An 18,230-nucleotide genomic window follows, 5' to 3' on the forward strand; every position below is an offset into this window, starting at 1 on the left:
ATGCAGTGGAACGACGATTCTGGGCCTGGGAAACAAGCACAGACTGGTGGGACCACAAAGTGTTGCAGGTCTGGGTTGATTCCCAGTGGCTTTCTCATGCATAAGGGCACTTTCATGAACTTTGTGACTTGCTTTCCCCTGCCCTGAAGCGCAAGAATACCAAGATGAGAGCAGCCCTCACAGTTCACAAGCGAGTGGCGATAGACCTCTGGAAGCTTGCAACGCCAGACTGCTACCAGTCATTCGGGAATCAATTTGGGGTGGGAAAATCTACTGTGGGGGCTGCTATGATCCAAGTAGCCAATGCAATCACTGAGATGCTGCTATCAAGGGTAGTGACTCTGGGAAATGTTCAGGTCATAGTGGATGGCTTTGCTGCAGTGGGATTCCCTAACTGTGGAGAGGCGATAGACAGAATGCATATCCCTATCTTGGGACCGGACCACCTTGGCAGCCAGTACATAAATGGCAAGGGGTACTTTTCAATGGTGCTGCAAGCACTGGTGGATCACAAGGGACGTTTCACCGACATCAACGTGGGATGGCCGGGAAAGGTACATGATGCTCGCATCTTCAGGAACTCTGGACTGTTTGAACAGCTGCAGGAAGGGACTTACTTCCCAGACCAGAAAATAACTGTTGGGGATGTTGAAATGACTATAGTTATCCTTGGGGACCCAGCCTACCCCTTAATGCCATGGCTCATGAAGCCATACACAGGCACCCTGGATAGTAGTAAGGAGCTGTTCAACTATAGGCTGAGCAAGTGCAGAATAGTGGTAGAATGTGCATTTGGATGTTTAAAAGCTCGCTGGCGCAGTTTACTGACTCGGTTAGACCTTAGCACAACCAATATTCCCAGTGTTATTGCTCCTTGCTGTGTGCTCCACAATATCTGTGGGAGTAAGGGGGAGACGTTTATGGCGGGGTGGGAGGTTGAGGAAAATTGCTTGGCCACTGATTACATGCAGCCAGATACCAGGATGATCAGAAGAGCACAGCTGGGCACACTGCGCATCAGAGAAGCTTTGAAAACCAGTTTCATGACTGGCCAGGCTGCGGTGTGACAGTTCTCTTTGTTTCTCCTTGATGAAAACCCGCCCCCTTGGTTCACTCTACTTCCCTGTAAGGCAACCACCCTCCCCCCTTTGATCACCGCTTGCAGAGGCAATAAAATCATTGTTGTTTCAAAATCATGCATTCTTTATTAATTCATTACACAAATAGGGGGATAACTGCCAAGGTAGCCCGGGAGGGGTGGGGGAGGAAGGAAGCACCAGGTGGGGTGGTGGATGAGGGGAGGAGGGAAGGAAAGGCCACAAGAACGTCTGGGGGGGGTAACCTATTTCCCTTTGTTTTTTCCTACCCCGACGTTCTTGTTAAACCCTGGATTTGTGCTAAAAATGGCCCACCTTGATTATCATACACATTGTAAGGAGAGTGATCACTTTAGATAAGCTATTACCAACAGGAGAGTGGGTTGGGGGGGGAGAGAAAACCTGGATTTGTGCTGGAAATGGCCCAACCTGATTATCATACACATTGTAAGGAGAGTGATCACTTTAGATAAGCTATTACCAGCAGGAGAGTGGGGTGGGGGGAGAGAAAACCTTTTGTAGTGGTAAACACCCATTTTTTCATGCTTTGTGTGTATAAAAAGATCTTCTGTACTTTCCACAGTATGCATCCGATGAGGTGAGCTGTAGCTCACGAAAGCTTATGCTCAAATAAATTGGTTAGTCTCTAAGGTGCCACAAGTACTCCTTTTCTTTTTGTCCTAATATGGAGGACAGAATAAGGCTGCCCTCCCCAGAAACCTTTTGCAAAGGCTTTGGGAGTACCTCCAGGAGAACTTCATGGAGATGTCCCTGGAGGATTTCCACTCCATCCCCAGACATGTTAACAGACTTTTCCAGTAGCTGTACTGGCTGCAAATGCATCCCAAGTCTTCAGGGCAAATTAATCATTAAACATGCTTGCTTTTAAACCATGTATTATATTTACAAAGGTACACTCACCAGAGGTGCCTTCTCTGGCTTCATTGTCCAGGAGTGCGCCTTGGGATGGTTGGGAGGGTATTGGCTCCAGGGTGATAAACAGTTCCTGGCTGTCAGGGAGAATGGTTTCTCTGCTTGCCTGCCGTGCACTATCCTCCTTCTCCTCCTCACCTTCCTCATCCCCAAAATCCTCATCCCTGTTGCATGAGACTCCCCCCTTGCAGGTGTCCACGGACAGGGGTGGGGTAGTGGTAGGGCCTCCCCTTCCCCCCAGAATTGCACACAACTCATAGAAGTGGCACGTCTGGGGCTCTGACCTGGAGTGGCCATTTGCCTCTTCGGTTTTTTGGTAGGCTTGCCTGAGCTCCTTAATTTTCACGCAGCACTGCTGTGAGTCCCTGTTGTAGCCTCTGTCCATCATGCCCTCGGAGATTTTTGCAAATATTTTGGCATTTCATCTTTTGGAATGGTGTTCTGATAGCACAGATTTGTCTCCCCATACAGTGATCAGCTCCAGTACCTCCTGTTCAGTCCATGCTGGAGCTCTTTTGTGATTCTGGGACTGCATGGTCACCTGTGCTGGTGAGCTTGCCATGCTGGCCAAACAGGAAATGAAATTCAAAAGTTCCCGGGGCTTTTCCTGTGTACCTGGCTAGTGCATCGGAGTTGAAAGTGTTGTCTAGAGCGGTCACAATGGAGCACTCTGGGACAGCTCCCGGAGGCCAACACTGTTGAATTGCGTCCACACTACCCCAAATTTGACCCGGCAATGTTGATTTCAGCGCTAATCCCCTCGTCGGGGTGGAGTATAGAAATCGATTTTAAGAGCCCTTTAAGTCGACGACAATGGCTTCATCGTGTGGATGGGTGCACGGTTAAATTGATCTAATGCTGCTAAATTCGACCTAAGCTCGTTGTGTAGACCAGGGCTAAAATATGCAGCACCCAATTCATAAAGGCTTTATATATATCTAAAATAACACCTTTAACTGCCTTCAGAAACAAACTGGAAGCCAGTGCAATTTCTGGTGTCCCAATATAATGCTCCCTGTGTTTCATTGTATCATGTGGATTGATTTTGCTGTGTTTAAACAAATGATCCAATTGCTCTTATATTGGGCTGATAGGATATGTAAATTGATAATATGTTTTTAATTTTTATTGTTTCAACACTTAGGCAGTCATGTCAAAGCAGAAGCAAAGTGTCCCTTCTCTGTAGCAAAAAAGGTAAGAGAAAAACACATAATTCCTGGAACAACATACAAAGAGCATTTTATTTGGATTCTTAAGCATGTGTCTTTGATATGTTGAAATATAGTTTCTCAAAAACAAATCTTTAATGTGTATTTCCCTTTGAAATCTGATATACTTTTGTTCATCTATTAGTTTCCCATTAATTTTTTTTGGCCACTACATCCAATGTTTTCAGCTTTTTTCCCCTTTTGATGATGAAATTGTCCATTGTATTGGACTAAGGCTGGCTTCTGCCCCCACTAAATTAATTGGGAGTCTTGCAATTAATTTCAAAGGGAGCAGACTTGGTCCATAATTGGTATGATGATATAGTTACAAGTACTGCATGTGTCATAAATATAAAGGGACGGGTAAACACCTTTAAAATCCCTCCTAGCCAGAGGAAAACCCCTTTCACCTGTAAAGCGTTAAGAAGCTAGGATAACCTCGCTGGCACCTGACCAAAATGACCAATGAGGAGACAAGATGCTTTCAAAAGCTGGGGGAAGGGAGAAACAAAGCCTCTCTCTCTCTGTCTGTGTGATGCTTTTGAACCTGAAGTTGTTTTTTACCTAGGAGCAACTAGAGGGGTTTTCTGTCTATTTGCCTGGAGACAAAGGTGTTAGTTTTTGGTTTTGTTTTAGGATTTTGATTTTTTTAACAAGAAGCACAGATCTTAAAAAGGAATTTTGTTTCCTTTGGGCTGCTGAAAAGCAGGTTTTTGGCTGAAAGCAGTTAGAGTTTTTTTTTTCTCTGCTTTGGGGCCAGAGCAGAGACAAAAGGGAATTGTCTTTTGTGAGCTGGAGTTTTCTCTACCTAAAGGCAGACCTGAAGAAGTTTTTTTTTTTCCTAATAGCAACTAGAGGGGTTTTCTGCCTATTTGCCTGGAGACAAAGGTGTTAGGTTTTTTTTTAAGGATTTCTCTGTAGGCTGACAATCACTATCAGAGAACATAGGTATCCGGACAGCACAGCAAAATTTTACAAGCCAAGTTTTTGTTTTGTTTTGTTTTCTTTCTAACTCTCGGGTGTAAAGTTAGTTAAAAACAGAGAGGTTAAGATGACAGACTCCATTCCTGTTCTTTCCCCCGCAAAAGCATCACAGACAGAGAGAGAGGCTTTGCTTCTCCCTCCCCCCAGCTTTTGAAAGTATCTTGTCTCCTCATTGCTCATTTTGGTCAGGTGCCAGCGAGGTTATCCTAGCTTCTTAACCCTTTACAGGTGAAAGGGTTTTTCCTCTGGCTAGGAGGGATTTTAAAGGTGTTTACCCTTCCCTTTATGTTTATGACAGCATGTTACATAGTTCTTCCTCAAGTCTTACTTAGGAAGACTCTCTCAGGCTTCTGTGGAAACTTGCCTGAATAAAGACATAAAGATTTGGTCCATAGAGTCTAGTGAGAAAGGGTTAGACTGAGATATTAGTGAGTCTGGAGTAAATTCACTGACTTTATTGGATTTACTCTGGATTGACTGAAAACAGAATCTGTCCCAGAAATTATATCACTAACTGTTTGCACTGGTATAATCATATTTCCAATGTCTTGCAAATGGAACCAGAACCAAAGGATGAATTCCTGGTTTGCCCTAATCTTGTCAATATCCATGTTGTGATTAGACTAAACTTTTGTTCCTGTTGGGAACATCTTTTGCTACCACTATAGTAAGTAAGCTCCTGATATAGTATGTGATACATTTGTAGCTGTGACTGTCAAGGGGATAGGGAAATTTAAAGATGAAAACTCCAGATTAAATCTAAATGCACAGTGGATTGTGCAAGTTTAAGTGGTTTGAAAATACAGCAATTCTTCAGATGGATGTTAGGTTCTACAAAATGAAAAAGCTTTCTTGAAGAACATTTTGAATAAATATATTAGCCTGATGACAAAGATTAATCATAAAGCATGACCTAGATCCAGGAAACTACTCAAAGTTTACTATTACCAAAAAAAGTCATCTTGTAGGACTCTGTAAGGTTGTTTGCCTCTTACATGTAGTACATATAGAGGACTTTAAAGCAACACAAAGGTCCTTGCCCCCTGAAGTTATTTGAGGGAACGTGCTAAGAATTTAATAGTTACAAATCAACATTGTACTAATTTATTTCTTCATTGCTAAATTCCCACATATATGCAAAACAGGATATCCTCTCCTGGGGAAGGATTCCAGAAACTGATACTATTTCAGTCAATTCTCTAAATTGGGCAGTAATAAAACAAGAGATTTATAAGAGCCTGTCACATTACAATCCCAGAATTAAAAAGGAGAACTAAAAGAAAGGGATGAACATATTTTTAAAAGGTGTGTAGCTGACCAACAAGTTAATGGAAAACTTCTTGTCAGTGAAATTTATAACAATATGATATAATTTCCAAGGGAAGTGGTGGATATTTAAAACTAGAATGGACAAAGCATTAGAATAGGCATTGTAAAAAATGAATCTTCACTGGCAAGCTATATATGAGCAAATAGCTATTTTTCATTTGAAATTTCCATGAGTAGAGCAAGTATTATATATCCTGCAGATAGATGCACATCCACACTTGGACTTCTGAGACTGGGCAAAGGCTTTCCAATGTGCTACTCCAGTGCCACTTCTGGGGTGTAGTCCAGGGTAGCAACAGCATGCTGGTGATTGACAGGTGATATAACCCCCTTGCCCAAGGATAGGTTGATAGCTCTACTTCGCAGAGAAAGCCAAACTTTTCCAACTTAGTCTGGCTCCCCCCCCCTCCCCCCCGCCCATTTGTCTTATTTGGGAATCTAAATAGGTCAAATTAATCCCTGGGCTCAGTCCACTTAAGTGAAAGGAGGGATGAATTTGGCTCATTGTATATGGAATTCAACACAGTGTGTTGTTTTTATAAATTCTTCCCATAAGTGCAACGTAATTTCATGAGTTTTATAACTTCATTCCGTATAGAGAAATCCCTTTGCAATATTTTTTTCAGAGCAGATTTTGAGAACGTTCTATGCATGTTGAATTTCGTGGCAGTGAATAACACACTGTATCTTACATTTCTCGCTAGATTGTGGCCGTCGCCCTGCAGCTCGCATGAGCAAGAGGATCCTTGGTGGCAGGACTAGTCGTCCAGGACGGTGGCCTTGGCAGTGCTCTCTGCAGAGTGAACCAAGTGGGCACATATGTGGCTGTGTTTTGATTGCAAACAAATGGGTTTTGACGGTAGCACACTGCTTTGAGGGGTGAGCAGAGCTGAGACAGTTTTACTGTTGACGTACAAATGACTAGTTAGACAAATAACTTCCACATAAACATATTTAAAAAAAATCAGATCTTGTCAAAACAGCAAATCTCTTTTTGGAGACTAAAGAGACAATGAATGTTATTAAATGATTTCAGCTGAGGGTTTGACTAGTTTTAATATTCACTTTGATACCTAAAGTTGATAAAGGCTTTGACTTTCAGCTAGGAAATTCATAAAAAACTATCCCTTTCATTTATGATATTTCACTAATGTGTCTCATATAACTATAGAGTAATAAATCTTCTCACTGAGAGCCAGAATAAAAATAACACAAGAATACAGGGACAGTGGTAGCTGTTTAACCAGAAAAAATAAAATCGACACTTCGCCACAGTGGTATCTGAGATGATGGAGCTATTTATTGCCTTTTCTAACTACAGAGAAATGCTACGCTATCTCCACTGTCACTATTAAAAAGTCAGCACTTACCATGGAGTGAAAATTTCTAGTATCTGAGATTTGATACCACAAGGATTTTCTGTTTGACGCACAGGAACCATGATGTACCTCAGGCACCAGACATGGGTGACAGTTTAATGCTAATCATGGTATCATTCTGATTAAACAGAATTTTGGGTGGAAGTTTATTACCTTACTTCATGTTTTGCACCAAGTCCTGTTAATTAGATTTCTAAAGAGAATTAAAATGTGTTTCAACAGTTAACATGCTTTCCCCTCATATAGTCTAAGTACATTTCTGCTGCACAGCTTCTCAGCTCATTCATCCCTAATGGGAGATGCCTCCCACCTGTGGAGTTTGGAGATAATCCTGGAGTCTCCAGCAACAGCACTGAACGAAGTGCCACCCTTCAACTCAGGCCACCAGAAATTCTGCTTCTGGCAGTAGAACAAACTGGTGGCTCAGCTTGTCCTGACCCCACTTTGTTTAAAACTCTAATTTGTATTCATTTTTGTGCAGCAGCAACTTCATCTCACCTTCTAATTCCCCTTACCCTTTCCTGACATGAGGAATCACTGGAACATTGAGGCTCCATCCCTCTGATGCAGCACCTTTTGAACAGGCTCTCCCTCCCTCCCACCCACCACAGCAGCAGAGAACCCCTACAAGCATTGAGCCACATCCAAAGGGTGCTGTAGGCAGCTTTTCAGGAAACTTAAAGGGTGAGCTATGGCTTACGGCCACTGATCCTTGCATTGCCAGAGCATGGGGCTTCAGAGGGAGAGCTATGGCCTGCTGCCAAGGGTTGCCAACTTGCATAGAGTTTTGAGCCAGACAGCTGTGCCAGGGCTTCATCCGCCATCCAAATCCATGACTCCATCATGGGAAGTCTCACCTGGAGCATGAGCATTCATACAGAGGAGAACCCCCTCACATCTTAGCGAGACTTCAGGTTTTAAAAAAAGACAAAAGCAAGTGTCCCTTTTGTAATGCAGCAGTTTGTATTGTTAATGAGCAAGGGGTGTAAAAATCAGGGTTTGAACCCTGTCTCCTTTGCCATCTCACCCTGAGGGAGGGTTTGTCGGGGCTTCTGTCCTCTACAGGACTTTCTCACATCTTGCTGTATTAGGTTCACTGCCCCTCCCCCACTCTATGCCATAGTCTGGGCAGGCAGAGAAGCCTGGTACACCTAGTGAGCCCTGCCTCAGGCTGCAGTGTGGTGAGAATTTGTGCCTATCAGGTTGTCAGCCTGCAGACCCTCACTCTGCCAGGGAAAGGGGCTCACAGTCTGAAAGGTGAGAAGGGGTCTCTCGCTTCCCTTCCCCTTCCCTATCGACTGGCTTCATACTAAAATATAAGGAGCACCTCAGGCCATATGAGACAGAACAGGGGCACAGGAGGACTCCATTTCTGATGCAGCTCAACCATCATGGGATTACAGCGAGACAAATGAAAAATCCCTTTCCATGTTCAAAATGACTCCTGATTTAGTGAGTAAAGCCTGAGAGTGACACTAGGTTGCTCCTGAAGTACTTACCAGGGTGATAGCCAGCGTGGGCAGTGGGTTGTGGAAATAGCCCACCAGCTAGCCTTCAAAAGAACACCAATCCGAATATTTGTTCCAGTACCCATCCCAATCAAGTGGTCCCTAGGCCAGGATGAATAGCATGCTACCTCCTTCCTCCCAACAACCAGAGAAAGTCTCATATGCGTACCACCAAAAACTAACAAAACCTAAAAAAACTCATGACTCTCACAGGGCAAGAAGCCAGTGGCTCACAGAGAATGCATTAATAATTATAAAATATTCTCCTTTAAGCAAAATTAGATACAGAGTTTCCAGTATGTGCCTGCTTTAAGAACATCACAAGATCTGAATGGGGATTTCTGGTTAAAACTAAATGTTAAACCATGTTATATAAAAATGGATGAAAATTCCATAACCTTTCAGAAGCTACAGCTGGTGCAGCAGTAGCTCCACCAGTGAAAGACAGTCAAAGCATAAGAAGGGGGCTTCCTTCCAAAAGATCCCTTATAGACTATAAGAGTGAAATTTCAAAGCTTCAGTTGTGGCCATTCAGATCCTATCCTTAATAAGGAAAACCAACTTGATGAGCCTCTTGCTTGCTACTGCCTAGGGATGTGATTTTTGCTTTGAATGTCAGAGGTCTCAGGTTCACATTCTGGTCAATGCTGGGAGCAGTGTGTAAAATATTATTTCTTTGGAATATTTCCTGGCTCTTGATGTGATTTGAGATGAGCATTGCCTCCTAACTCCATGGCTACACCATGAGTAGCAATCACTCGTCTTAAACAGATACCTTGTGCAGCCAAATTTATACATGAGCGGCTATGTGGGGGAAACTTTGGAGAAATTAATATCTGAGAACGCTGAGCGGCCTCAAGCATCTCTATGAAATCCAGCATAGCAATCTGTTGGTCACCACCAACAGGGTACTCAAGAAGGGACTATTTCTACTAGCAGAGGAAATAAACTGGAAGAGAAGCTCCCAGGGAAGACCTAGATTTTTTTTTTCTTCACAAACCAACAAACCTCAGCATGACAAAGACAAAATGGGCATTGATGTATGACAGCTCACAGTTCATGTACAAGACTCTGCCTTCTGATCCACCCTCTCCACCCAAAGTCTTAAATGGCTTTTAGTAGTTACCCATCTATACATATTTATGGACAATTTCACAATCCATTTCCTGTTTAGAGAAACAGACCCACTCATAACTTGCCAACTGCTAGAAAGGATTCAAACGCACCAGTTCAAAATCAAGAAGGGCTTTTTGAGCCCAACAGAAAACTGTCAAAAAAGATGAGTCAAAAAAGGCCTGGCACGGGTCATAATTTTACCACCATGGTAAAGATTTACAAAGATCGAAGAGATCATTGCAAAAGTTGTTTCCTACCAGCAGTCAGCTATAGCTAACTGTCTCCACTGACTTGGTTTATGCATCAGTATCAACCTGTGCATGGGATTTCACACAATGTGCCTCCGAGATTCCTTCTGAGGTTGTAGAATAACACAGCTGATGCAATGCAAAATTAGGTGTCACTCTTGGATCACGTCTGAATGCCCTTTTATGGGCAAGTACAAACAACTTGCTGACAGCTTACTCAGTTTTCACTTATAGACCTTTGCATACTTGCTACAAAAGCAAGCGTTGCAAGGTGGGGTGCATACTTGGAAGAGAAGATGATTCAGGATTTATGGTCCCTTACTTAGCAGAAGGGAAGCATCCAGCTCTCTGAAGCTCACACCTTGTGCTACACAATTTTGCAAAATCTCAGAGTACATATCCTTTTAGTTCACTTTGACACTTCTAGCAGGCTAGCAGCAGAGTGGCTGAACAAACACACATAGGAATGCCCATATTGGGTCAGACCATAGCATCCAGTACTTTGTCTCTGTTAGTGGTCATACTAGCTGCAAGAGGAAAATGCAAGAAACCCCATAGTGGGCAGTTACAGAACAACTTGTCCCCCAGAGGAATCTTCCTCCTATGTAGTTAGAAGTTGGTTTATGATCTTAAAGGTGAATGTTTGTATCCCTTCCAAATCCACTAAGTAGCCAGAGGTCAAAACTTCTATGAGGCATTTGAAATAATGTCCTGGTCAGAGAAGAATTTGCTGTGTTTAAAGACAGTTCACATAAAGAGTACAGAAAAGAAGTCGCAAGAGCTGAAGTTGTCATCCTAGCCTGCCACTGGCTTGGACTAAATAGACAGTCAAGGAACTTTCACTGCATCTGTGGAAAAGAACAGACCTCTTGAAGTAGGGACACCTCCTTCATCCTGACCTGAACCATCTAGTTAACAGCCTACACGTCAGAAGAGAAGTGTAGTTCAGCACGAATTCTCTGTAGCCTCATTGATACATTTTGGTATCTAGACAGAACTTAATGAGAAAATTTTAATCATTGATGTGGTCAAGTTTCATTTCCGGTAATGAAGGGAAACAGTAAGCTCCCTCTATACAGTGCCCAGCACAATGCCACCTTGGCCTCTAATTAATGCAATTAATAATCCCAAAGTTCTGGTGATCTTAGCCTCATTAGAGTTTCTACTGAATGGATGGTCAAAATCCTGCAACCAAGCACCATGAAAAGTTGGTATTAGTGGCATTCTTTATACAGCTATATCTGACCCCACAACTGAGTGTCATTAGGCGTCAAGATTGATCAGCCTGGCCAGACTAGACAAACCTGTGGCTGGCCTTTCTTGTTTTGTTCCAAGCTTCCACACGTTTTTGAAAGGATGCAGCATACATGTGGAGTCCTAGCGATCTAAAGACATTGCATGGATACACATACCAGTCCTATCCTGTTCATCTCATTTACTCTAAATGCCAGGGTCTGAGGGCTTCATAGTTGCTATGAGCAAGATGTTAAAATCCTGGGCCAGTTGTCATGCACAAAGGGCATCAAGGCTGCCCTTGAAATGGGTCCTAGTGGCATTGTGGAAAGAGAGCCTCTCATTTACACAGTAGGTTTCCATTCCTCTGTAGTAACATCTTTTATTAGAAAGTTGGTGCTGGGTTGGTTCCTAAACAAATTACAAAGTTGTGCTTTTATAGAGAGGGAAGCTCTATTTCTGCCTATTATTCTATTGTAACAATAATTAAAATTCCACTTTATCCTCCTTTCCACTTAGCCCATTTCTGTGATTCACTGCTCGCTAGTCCCCATTGCAGATGAACGAGGAAAGGCGTTATGCAGCACAATGAGACATTTCTTACCCGATACATTTTTTTTTTTCTGTTAGTAGCTTCTCTTCTCATACAACCCACTCTGGAAGACCAGAATGTAACTTCTAACTTACAATACATTGATTTTTTTCCTTTAAAGGGAAACTTAAACACAAGTCAACCAAATTTCCTCTTAATGCTGTTTATCGGTTGCTGAACTCTTTCTATAGTTTTGGAAGAACTTCTTGGGTAAGCTGAGTTGAAGGGCGGGGCTTAGTCCTAGAGCCCTCAGCAACAACATTGCAGAACGTGACAGTAGAGAGGTATTACCCGTTAATGATGATTGAGGAGAGAAGCTGCTTGGGGAAGTTTTCATTCTATAGAACTTAGACTTTTTGAAGTGGTTCATTTGTCCCTGGATAGATCTATACTGCATCAGTGTGTACCTAGTATGTTTCCTTTAAAAGGACACTGTGTCCCAGAATGAATCCCAAATGCCAGCCATTTGAAATTGCTGGGATGAAAAGGTTTGTAAATTTCTATACTGATATCTTGTTTGAATCTGACACTGTGAAATTACAAGAAATGGGTTATGCTCACTCTTCTGACCCTATAGTGGCACCAAACTATAAATGTGAGGTCTTACATTGTTAAATCATTTTAAAAGTATACTTTCATAAATTGGAGGGCCCAGTCTGTTTCCTTTATCTGTTTGACATTATGATGTTGTATTGTGGATTAAGATGGTCTGAGGAAAATTATTTTAAGTTGTGCCAGCCAAAAAAAAAAAAAAAAAAGCAATTAAAGAGGAATTTTAAAGTGATCTTAAAAGATAATATATTTTTATCCTGAGACTTATTAGTTAGAGGCATTTTGGCAAAGAGTCAGCCAGCATGTAGGGACTATGTGTATACAAGTGTTGCAGCCACTCGCAGAGAACATTACAGCAAATGTGCTCTTAAGATACTCAGACAATAGCGATGAGACTTCATAAAGCATCTAGTCCATCTTCTTGCCATTGCTAGTGTTTCCTCATTATGTACCCTATGGTTTTGTTGAGTCTGTTTTGCAATAAATCCCATGAAAACGCCTAAGATCAATTTAAACTAACCAAGAGGTTTCTTTTCTGTTTGAGAATATATTCATGTTGTGACTTTTCATTGCCCATGGCTCTGCATTTTCAGAATCCTTCCTTGCTTTGTTCCCACAAGACATAGTAAGACATAAATATGCCTTGTGGTTTGTCGTCATACAGAGAGCCATGACAGACAAAAAAAGAGAGAGTCTGCAATGTCAGCAATGGCATGTTACCTTATTTTAATCGAAAATAACATTTATTATGCAATCAGAAAACCACAGTGCTGAGAAAGAGCTGTACTTTTGCATTTTCACAGCTTCTTTCTGCCGCAGTCTCTGTAAAGGCAGCCAAGCTTTACAAAACCATGTTCAATCAGCTATGTAAATAGTGAATGCTTCCTTTTTTTTTTTAAAAGCCACAGGGAAGTCAGAGAACCTGTGACTTCCCACTAGTTCTCATCATGTGATTTAATACTCTTAGCCTCTGATACAGCCCACACTTTAACATGGCGGTTCGCATGTAGCTCAACTGATGTTGGTTCACTCCTCTTGACACTGTTACTTCCCCTTCCTCAACTGCAAAAATCCACAAATGTCAATAATGATGGCTACAATTTTTAAAAAATACAATCATGGAAACGTAGTCTTAGGCAATCACGGCTAAACGTCAAATTGAAATGTGACCTTCAAACTTAGGTTGCTGACACTTGACATCTTGGGGCCTAACACCTAAGGCTGGACAGTTGCCGTGAACGACACAGCTTTCATAATTTCCATATAGAGCAAGGGTGGCCACCCTGAGCCGGAGAAGGAGCCAAAATTTACCAATGTAGATTGCCAAAGAGCCACAGTAATACATCAGCATCCCCACATCCGCTCCCCCCCACTCCCGCTGCCTATAGAAGGAGCTGCATATTAACTTCTGAAGAGCCGCATATGGCTCTGGAACCAGATTGGCCACACCTGACATACAGCAAAGTGATGTGATGATTTTTTTGATACTAGCTGGTGGCAGAATACAAGGACAGCTCTCTTGTTTGAGCTGTAAAGTTAAATTCAGAGTTGCTTGAGTAGCACATAGAAATCAATTGCTTAGTGACAAAGCAGGAGAGAGGCAAAAGACCACATTAGTGGATTTCCTAGCCCTGCCCTAATGATACTGAGCACCTTGACGGCAATAGGAATTGAGGGCTTGTCACATTACAGGAGCCAGAAAGGACCAGCCTCTGCCAAAGTTAAAATATATACAGCCTCTTCTTAAAAATAATAGCAGACCTCAGGGAAGGGGCAAGGCAATTTGATCTAAGTTATGTTCTGATGTGGTGCCTCTTGTTCAAAACAGCATATGCACTGTTCTTGTGGTTTGCACTAAAAATGGAAACGTGAGTGATTATTTTGGGTATAATTTTATTCTAGTGATTTGGTGACTATCCACCCAATTATGGTTCTGTGACTTTTGCTTTTTCCAGTATTTTTATTCAGGAATTGTTTTCTAAAATTTGCCATGACCTGATTGCAACCTGAGATTATTGTTCTTCCTTTTGCACAAACTAACAAGAGAAGGATGGTACTACAGCTAAAATACATGGATGGGAGGCAGGAGACTTTGCTCAGTTCTTCCATCTATAAAACTTTCTAACTTCACAAGAGTGAGGCAAGAGTGAATTCCTGAATGTTTGAGTACTGAGGCCTAGATTCACATGGGGGGACTTAGGTGTAAGTTTTTACTGGTGGGTATATGCAAATCCAGGTAAGGCACAGTGGAATTCATAAAACTTGACGTTCTGCTGGCTCTCTCTCGTGGAGTCCCCTGGTGAATCTAGCCCTGTGTTCCTTGGGTGGAAAATTTGAAGGAAAGAAAGTATGATTGTGTGTTTTTTGGTGAGATCTTAACTTAATTTTTAGTGTAACCTCAAAGTAATATTTCTGTTAGTTCTGTAGTACCACTTGTGTGTTCAGTGCATTGCAGAAAGGTATCCAGAAGTCCTCAATTATACAATTGTGTATAAAAGAACTGTAGGGGGAAATTTACAATTTTTTCTTTCTCTTACAAAGGAGAGAAAACGCTGCAGTCTGGAAAGTGGTGTTTGGTATAAACAATCTGGATCATCCATCAATCTTCATGCAGACACGACTGGTGAAGACTATTATCTTGCATCCACGCTATAACAGAGCAGTAGTTGACTATGATATCAGCATTGTAGAACTAAATGAAGATATCAATGAGACAAGTTATGTAAGGCCAGTCTGCTTACCCAGCAGGGAGCAGTTGGTTGAGCCACATACCTACTGTTACATCACAGGCTGGGGACACATGGGCAACAAAAGTAAGAAGAATGCTTTCCAGACTCTTTGGAGAAATCTAACCTTCTACTAACCTGATTAACTACTTGGCTCCAATTGCAAACCACTGTGTCTACCTCTAGTTATATACTTGTGCCTTATTAGGCCACTTGTACATAATCTGTATGTATTCACAAAAGGCTATACCTGTGGCTAGAGCTTAGCTTGTCAAAGGCAGGAGCTGTTAAAGTCAGGCTGCTAAATCCATATTTCAGTAGCTACATATATGATGTGATTTTTAAGAGTACTGCCCATCCAGGAGCTTCTACTGAGGAAATAGCCTGAAAATCTTGGCTATAGTCTGTTACTTGCTTAAGCTGCATTTGAAGCTATATTGAGAGTGTGGCAAATGATCAGAGGACGATAACGTTAGCCGTGTGCAAAGCTTCAGGCTCAAATCTTGGCTTGTCGCTTGACTAAACAAGATTTATTTATTTAACCAAAACTCTCCATAGCATGCTGTGGCACTATTTATCCCACCCCCCACATAATCCCCAGGTGCCTCTTTTCTCCCAGAAAGGTTTTGCCTTGTTTTTGTTAAATGGAAGGGCCAGGGTCCCATGACACAGAGCAGAGGGAAAATGTTGTGGCTGCCCTGGCTCTTAAGTACCAGTGATGTGGAAATATTTCTCTTTTTTAGTTATTGTAATCACGAGCAGGGGAAGGAGGTAAGCCCTGAACTCTGGAGAATAGGAACATAACATTGGATGTATGTCAAACATGGGGTAATACTATTCATACCATTCCTTTTAAAACTGAAACGTTCTACAGTCCAGAACAATGCTGAATTAAATGCCACTGACTGGTGTAGTCTGTTTGCTAACAAGAAATCCATTCTGTCCGTGTACCCCTACTCTAAAGGTAGCAGACCTAATGACGCAGTGATGAGCTTTCATACCATTGGTAAATGGCAAAACGTTGTTTTTTTGCTCGCCCAAGCAGTCATGTTGTCAATGACATCAGGTTCAAAGTTACAGGTTACTAAGCACCATAAAACAAAGGTGTTCATCTTGATTGCATAGTGGTTAGTACTTTGTACTTTAGGTTTAACAGTTTCCCTTCACCTTAATTTTGGCAGAGACAGCAGGCAACAAGCCTGCACTGGCCCCTTTGGGACAGGATGAATGGTGTGATAGGTTTTGCTCTTCTCTGATACGCTCTCTGAGGGTTCATCAACCCAAGAATTTAGTTCATGGCAAGTCTAGCCCGCTGCACACTAAGTGGCTGTGTGGATCATGCCTCTATGCACTAAATGTTTCCTAGTGCACTTTGAGGTGCTCCTGTGTCAAAATGCACTAGAGAACTTTTAGTGTGTAGGAGACAGGTGCACACAGACCATGTGTGCAGGCTAGATTCAGCCCACAGCTTGCCATGAACTAAGCCTTCACATAGGCCCTCCACCCCAAGTAAAGCAATCAGCTTTGATGGGTTTATTATACTAAGTATGAGGGTGACAGTGTTGTTGTGGGACATGGCTTTTGAGCCCTAAATATATGCTCCCTAATTATGTCTTCTTCCCAACCCCCAATCTCAAAAGTCCCATAACATGTCTTTTAAAGTAGCAGCCGTGTTAGTCTGTATTCGCAGAAAGAATAGCTCACGAAAGCTTAGGCTCAAATAAATTGGTTAGGCTCTAAGGTGCCACAAGTCCTCCTTTTCTTGCTATGTCTTTTAAAGGCTCCCTCCCCAGTCTGTCAACTCTAAGCCTGGTTTAGCTGGAGGCACAACATAAAATGCTCACACCCGCTCTGGAATAGAAGGTGGGCCAATCCCCACACCTATACCCACTGTCCTGTGAGCTTGAGAAATGTGAATCCCCACTTGTCGGTGTATATGAAACTACCCCCCTTACTGGCGGGAATGGGGCAAAGAAGCTTTTCTTCTTATATTAAATACACGTTTAAAGCTAATTTTATTATCATTACTATTTTTAAGTTTAGCCTATCATAGTAGAAAAGAATGTTGCAATCTCAACTAGCAATGAATATAAGTATTTCTGTATATTACAGTGTATACTTTAATAAAGATTTTTTTTCCAGTGCCTTTTAAACTTCAAGAAGGAGAAGTTCGTATTATTTCCCTAGAACAATGCCAGTCATACTTTGACATGAAGACCATTACCAGCAGGATGTTATGTGCAGGCTATGAGTCTGGAACTGTGGACTCTTGCATGGTAGGCCTTTTTCTGAGTAGAAACATGAAGCAGATTTTCTAAAATAAAAGTCTAAGAACCTAGGGTATTTCAATGGGCACTAGAGGTTAGTTTTGATACAGAGGTAACATTAATTTTCATAGTACTTACTTAGAAATGGACAAACATTTTTGACCAATTATTTATTTCTCTTAATCATAATCCATTCAAAGTTGATTTTATTAAGTCTGCAAGTTTCACAGATTCCTTGACTTTCCATGATCTCTGAAGTCACTGGTGCGCCTGGGCCGGGGGCACCCCTGGCCCAGTTGCTGCTGGGGCAGTCTCCAGCCACCGTGACACCCTCACCCCAGCAGCAGCAGAGTTTAGGTATGGTGGGGGGAGGGGAGGTGGCAAGCTCTGGGGAGTGCTTACCTCTGGGGTGCTCCCCAGAAGCAGCAACATCCCCCTCAGCTCCTAGGCGGACGTGTGGTCAGGTAGTTCTGCGTGCTGCCTCCACCTGCAGGCATCACCCCAACAAGCTTGCATTGTCTGCGGTTCCTGGCCGATGGGAGCTGTGAAGCTAGCGCACTGGGTAGAGGCAGCACATGGACATGCCTGGACATGCCTCCGCCTAGGAGCTGAGCAAGGGGGAATGTCCCCACTTCCAGCAAGGCATGGAGCTAGGTAGGGAGCCTGCTGGCCCCGCCATTTCCCCCCCACCCTCCAGCACCAGCAGGGGTCCTGGGCCACACAGTGGCACCTACCCCTTCTCCCCCCCCCCCCCCCAGCACCCATGGCACTCCCAAGCTGCCCCTCCCCAGATTGAGTCAGGGCTGTATAGTAGAAGTCATGGACACGTCCCAGGCCGTGAATTTTTGTTTACTGCCCATCACCTGTCCATGACTTTTACTAAAAATACCTGTGACTAAAACGTAGCTTTACTTATGATCTACTGCTTGGAGCCTCTAACTAGTAGTGTATGTTAAGTAGTAGGCTGATTTTTTTTTCTTTCGTTTGCGTGAATATTAAATAGCAATTTTTTTGGTATGAACATACCAGCCAACCAAACCTTACTGACATTGTTTCAA

At 42.6% G+C, this 18,230-nt stretch overlaps 1 protein-coding gene across 1 annotated transcript in view; it reads left to right on the plus strand.

The window, feature by feature from the left end:
* The window catches only part of CORIN (corin, serine peptidase), a 320,230-nt gene that overhangs the window by 298,373 nt on the left and 3,627 nt on the right, over positions 1–18,230 (plus strand). Inside the window, exons 18-21 of the mRNA XM_084626359.1 lie at positions 3,175–3,224; positions 6,256–6,430; positions 14,721–14,992; positions 17,048–17,181. Coding sequence (XP_084482485.1) covers positions 3,175–3,224; positions 6,256–6,430; positions 14,721–14,992; positions 17,048–17,181 — 631 coding nt within the window. The remainder of the gene's footprint in view (positions 1–3,174; positions 3,225–6,255; positions 6,431–14,720; positions 14,993–17,047; positions 17,182–18,230) is intronic.

This window comes from Lepidochelys olivacea (assembly GCF_965140295.1).
Source record: "Lepidochelys olivacea isolate rLepOli2 genome assembly, chromosome: 4".
Lineage (NCBI taxonomy): Eukaryota > Metazoa > Chordata > Testudines > Cheloniidae > Lepidochelys > Lepidochelys olivacea.